General features: G+C 39.3%; 1 protein-coding gene across 3 annotated transcripts in view; it reads left to right on the forward strand.

Annotated features, from left to right (window-relative positions):
- Positions 1-5752, forward strand: part of PLPPR1 (phospholipid phosphatase related 1) — a 266808-nt gene extending 261056 nt beyond the window's left edge. For all 3 annotated transcript variants that reach the window (XM_075558992.1, XM_075558993.1, XM_075558994.1), the window contains one exon: positions 4528-5752. In XM_075558992.1, the coding sequence (XP_075415107.1) occupies positions 4528-4560 (33 nt within the window). In that variant the 3' untranslated portion in view covers positions 4561-5752. The remainder of the gene's footprint in view (positions 1-4527) is intronic.
- Positions 5753-6000: the final 248 nt, after the last annotated feature.

Consider the following 6000-nt stretch of genomic DNA (forward strand, 5'->3'; position numbering starts at 1 on the left):
AAGGGCAATGTAACTGAGAGGAATTACTGAAACCCAAATGAAGGGTGACCATGATAGTGGGACAAGGGGAAAGTAAAAGGCAATAGAGGAAAGAACTAGGAGGAAAAGGGCCTTTATAGAGGTCTAAATACAGTTATGTGCATATGTAAATATATTTATATATAACAATACAGTTATGTACATATGTAAATATATTTATATATAATGATGTGTAAATATATTTATAGGTTTAGTATTAAGGTAACAGAAGGACATTGGGCTTCTACTCAAGTACTCCCTCAAAGCAAGAACACTTTGTTCTAATAACCTGGTATTCTGTGGTGCTCACCTTCCCGATAGGATCACTGAAGACAAAATGTATGCATAAGCAAATGTGGTGAAGAAAGCTGATAGTGTCCACCTATCAACATATATAGCATCTGGGGTCTTAATGGCTTGAAGTTAAGCAAAGGGCCATCTAACTGAGAAAAAACAAATCCACATGGAAAAAGTACACCAGACTGTGTGATCATGAGGTGTCCATAGGATCAGGTACCAGGCATCAAAGACCCAGAACAAAAAATCATATCAATGTGAATGAGGGAGAGTGCAGAGTGGAGGCCCAAATTCCATCTGTAGACTTGAACATCCACTTATAGAAGGGTAACAGGAAGAGATGAGCCAATCAGGGTGCAGTATAGCATTTTTGAAACATATAACTTTCCTCTAGTTCAACAATTCTCAACCCGTGGGTCATGACTCTTCCACATGGGTCACCTAAGACAATCAGAAAATACATATTTCCAATGGCCTTAGGAACCAAGCCACCATGCCCATGTACGAGTATCCAGCATTAAGACTGTTACCCATGCTACACCATGCTTCTAGACAAAATTTCATGTATTTGTCATTAGAAATAAATATTTCACCAATATATGATTACATATTGTTTTGAGATTAATCACTGTATTTTAATTATGTTCAATTTGTAAAAAGGAAAATACATCCTGCATATCAGATATTTACATTATGATTTATAACAGTAGCAAAATGACAGTTATGAAGTAGCAACAGAAATAAGTTTATGCTTGAGAGTCACTACAACATGAGGAACTGTTTAAAGGGTTGTGGCATTAGGAAGGTTGAGAACCACTGCTCTAGTTTTTTAACGCTTCCTCCCTTCAACTATCATGACCCCAATTCTACCTTACAAATCGGCTAGACTAGAGCATATACACGGGTACAGATAAGAACTGGAAACACAGGGAATCCAGGATGGATAAACTCCTCAGGACCAATATTGAGTAGCGATACCAGGAGGGGAAGGGGAAGGTGAGGTGAAAGGGAGGAACCGATCACAATGATCTACATATAACCCTCTCTGAGGGGGATAGACAACAGAAAATGGGTGAAGGGAGACATCCGTCAGTATAAGACATGAAAAAATAATACTTTATAAATTATCAAGGGTTCGTGAGGGATGGAGGAAGGGAGGGAGGGAGGGGAAAATGAGGAACTGATACCAAGGGCCCAAGTCAAAAGCAAATGTTTTGAGAATGATGATGGCAACAAATGTACAAATGTGTTTGATACAATGGATGGATGGATGGATTGTGATGAGTTGTACAAGCCCCCAATAAAATGATTTTTTTTAAGTCCTCAATTTGTAGAGTCCTATTAGGACTGAAACAAATGTAAAATTTTATCTGGAAGAATACACTGCCAAGTGATTACTATCGGAATTCTCACAGTGCGATATGAGCATTGTGTCAAGTTACAAAGGTCTATAATATATGAGAGTAGAAGCCAACATGAGGGGTTGTAATCAGAATAAGCAAATAGCATAAATGATTACAATGATCAAATACAACACATAAAGAATAAGCAAAGTAAAGTGGAATTAAAACGAAGAATTCAGGACTTTCTATAAAATTACAGATGCGTAAGAAGAGCCACAGTGCCCACTTAAAATGAAAAGTATATAAACCACTGGAAACTAATAATAAGTGGATCCAATGATGAGAACTAGCTTAAAGATGATGAATTATAAATGACATTGGTGAAATTAATAAGTACAAGAAAGCAGCAAAGAGGGAGAAAATGTGAACGGAGAATACAATAAAAAGATCTATCTTTTATCTGAATGTTATTCCCAACATAATGAATATTTAAAAATAAAATCCACCAGGGGATAAAATAATGCTAAACTTTTGCCCTAATTACTTGGTCTCAGATTAAGTAAACAAAAAATTACAAAGAAAAATAAGTTCACAATCACAGGAAATTTTTCCCTACTTCATAGAGGGTCTTTATTTTGAATTAGATTGTGACTGTGGATTTTCTATGCAGAATGCACAAATTAAATTCCTAGATTGTTACAGCAGACAAGAGGACATTGGCGTAAATCCTCACTGATGCGATGTAACGTATTCCATCAGTGCATATGTTCTGTTCTATTTGTTTCAGGGGAAAAAAACATTATTGTTCATATAAAAGTAAAAATGGAGGGGGTTTTGTTTTGTTTTTCAAGTTAAGTCAACACAAATGTCTCTTTAAAGGGGATGGACATGCTCACTAACACAACTGTTTATTGTCGATATCCATCCAGGACCAAAATGAATCTATCTATGGCTTATACTTTTATTTTTTAATGTCCTCCTTTTATTGATCTATAATTTACCTATCATACAATGCAGGGGTTCAGTCATATCAAGAAGGGCTGTGCAGTCAGTCACTGACAGACTCCATTGTGTAGCTTCCCCCCCACCTCTCTTACACACTGATGCGGATTCCTCCTTTCTCCCTCTCTCGCCCTCGACTCCCCCAGGAAATCATCAATCCCATTTTTATCTGCATGTTCATCGATCCTAATTTCCCTACACAGATAACTATACCAAACTAGTGCATCCGCCAAGCAAGGGTCCATCAACCATGGCCATTTAAAACTGTTAGAAACCTCAATCTTCTCTGGAAAGCAGAGAATATTAAACGTTTAGAGTAAATTCACATTGGGTCCATAGGGAGATCATATTATAAAACATTACATTGTAGCCTGAACACAGTTGCTAAAATCCACTTTATGATTCCCAGGGCACTTCATTCATGTTCATGGCCCATGAATAACTGTGAAGACAAATAAATTATGTTTCTCCGGTTCGAGGCTAATGTTTTGTGCCTCTTTTGTATGCGGAGAGGATTTAGCTTGCCCTTTTTGAGATGGATTGACAGAGTGACAGAAACCAGGGCCTCAAACACAGGAGCAGCCGGCTAGTGTGTCATCCTGTCTGTCGTATGCCGGCTTGGAGCTGACCCAGTGGCGCCTAACAACAGCGAGGCTCCCTGAACTCCATTGTGTTGTTTCCTAACCTCGGACAGTGACAGTGTTGGAAAGTCATGGAGGCTGTTCTACCCTGCCTTACAGGGTAGCTAAGAGTTGGATTCAACTCGATGGCCGTGGGTTTATTCCCTAATACAAGCATTTAGGGATCTCAAAGCTGCTCCCCACATATATTGTATATCTAGTGTTTTCCACATGTGCCAGTTTTACATATTTAAACCTTTCCCTCTGTCTTACTGAGTTTTGAATTGTGTAAAAGTGATTTTTAATATATTCAAAGGTACACCATTATGTTTCTCATTAAAATTTTCTTTTTCTAGACAATTCAGTCCGACATCATCTGTTTGCATTATGTTATTTACACAAGCTCGTAGTACTTATGCGCGTGATATGTTCTGCGAAATGGGATGTGTGTGGACACATCAGAGTGTGGCCCTGCTCTGTATTTAAGTGTCTCAGACAAACTTCGTGTCTTAGCGATGCTCTATGTGCTGAGAGGGATTTGTGCTTGCTTCTTAAACCAAAGCATTAGCAATTTTGCTCATTCATTGTTAGTTTCCAGTGGCATTTTTTTTTTTCATGTATAGGGCATTTTTGGCTCTTTTTACTCATCTGTTATTTTACAGAAATTTCTACATTCTTTTTAGCTAGCCCTCCACTTTACCAAACATGACATTCTTCACCAGAGACTGGTCTCTTCTGATAACATGTCCAAAGTGTGTGAAACAAACTTTCACCATCTTTGCTCCTAAAGAGAGCTCTTGCTGTGCTTCTGCAAAGAAAGATCTGCTTGTTCTTTGGCCTCCATCGGACTTTCAGTATTCTTCACCAGCACTGTAGTTCAAAGTAGATCAGTTTTTCATCGGTTTTCCTTATTCAGTGTAACTCTCACATGCACAGGATGCTAGTGCAAATTCAGTAGCTAGGTCTCGGAGACAGCTCTTTCAGGGCCCCTTGGCACCTGTGCAAGTGGTTTTCATTTGTGTAATCATGAAAAGCTTGGTGGTTCTAACCCATCCACCAGCGATCTGCTTCCCCAAAATTGCAACACCGAAGATCCTGTGAACCCCAGTTCTGCTGTGTGTGTGATGCCTAGGGCTGGTCACGGCGGATTGGGATCAACTGGGCAGCAACAGGCTGGTTCCGGGAAGAATGCACGTACGAGCCCATTGGTGAAACTCATAAGATTTTTCTCTGTGTTTACTCTGCAGAATCAGTCCGCCTCCATGACTGAAGTTACCTGAGGAACTGGCTCGTCACAGCTGTTTTTAAATCACCTTCTGATTGGAGACTTCAAGAGACACAGTTACTCAATGGCTAACTGTGCAGACAAGTATTATGTTTATCTAGTTAGAGGCTAATGTTTTGTACATTTTTTGTATGAGGAAGTGATGTAGCTTGCCTTTTTTTTTCATTTTGGTCAGCTTTAATATATTTATGCCAGAATTTTAAAACCAACAAATTTCTCTTCTTGTTCACGTGTGCATCGAAGAACCACATTAATTCAATGGATGTTGTTTTGTGATCTTTGTACACAAAGCCTCCTTTTATCAGTTTTATAAACACAAATAAAATTAATATAACAATTCACTTTTACCTTTTGTTACCACCATTGCTGCCTCCCCCAGAAATTTTTCTGTTTTAGGACAATGTCATTTAAAGATAAATCTCAAAAGCCACTGTGTTAAAGAAGAAACAATATTTTCAAAAAGAACACTGTGCCGATCTTTTAATATGTCCTTGCATTCTACGTGAGTTGATAACAATTAGTGAACTTATTCATTCACCTCATTGGGAGAGGATTCTGGATGTGGGACCAGAGGAGGGGAGCCCAGGTGGCACATTGGTTGCATGCGTTGCCGCTGAAGGAAAGGTCATTGGTTTGGACCCACCAGCTGCTCTTCCAGGGGAAAGAGAGGTGCTTCCAGAGAGATGTACAGCCCTGAAGAGCCTCTGAGGCAGTTCTGTTGGTCAACATTTGACTCTGTGGCCATGGGTTTGGGGTTAGATGATTCTTTCTTAGATAATGGCCTCCCCCATCTACACATCTCAAGATCTTTCTAAGGCTGTTTCCTGGGGCAGGCAGCCTTCCATGCAAAAAAAAAAAAAAAAAGCTGCCAGCACCAGTCTCCCTGTCGACTGTTTTGTAAATCATGTTGTATGGGCTTTCTCTGAAACTATGTTACCACTTGCACAGTGTGGCTTTACAAAAGGGGTGTGAGAGCATCTACAGCACAGAGCCCCAGGGCAACAGCCTCAGTCTTGGCACTGAATTGTTCTAAGATTTGAACTGCATCTCGTTTTTCTAGCATGGTGATTGCTAATATATATTTCCTTTGAGAGAAAGTTCTCCCTTGTCTGTAACTACCAGAATGTTCTCTTGGTTCTTTCATGTTCGCTCTTCCTAGCATTTTTTGTACATTTTTTTTCTAAAGAGAAGGAAAAAAAATTGTTATCACAAATGTATTCTGGCTCATGTCCTTTGTTTTAAGTCTCAGCCACTGGGCAAGGGTATTGGAGGCATCCTAGAGAAATGACCTTAACACATACTCATTCTCAGTGAGGCGTGAATACGACAGGAACAGGATTGAGAGGCCATTTTTTTAAGTGAGGGGAGGAGGTAGTGGAGAGGAGAAAAGAAAGAAGGAGGGAAGGCAGACTTATCAATTGTTTGAAATTATTAA

Source organism: Tenrec ecaudatus, chromosome 10 (assembly GCF_050624435.1).
Source record: "Tenrec ecaudatus isolate mTenEca1 chromosome 10, mTenEca1.hap1, whole genome shotgun sequence".
Taxonomy (NCBI): Eukaryota; Metazoa; Chordata; class Mammalia; order Afrosoricida; family Tenrecidae; genus Tenrec; species Tenrec ecaudatus.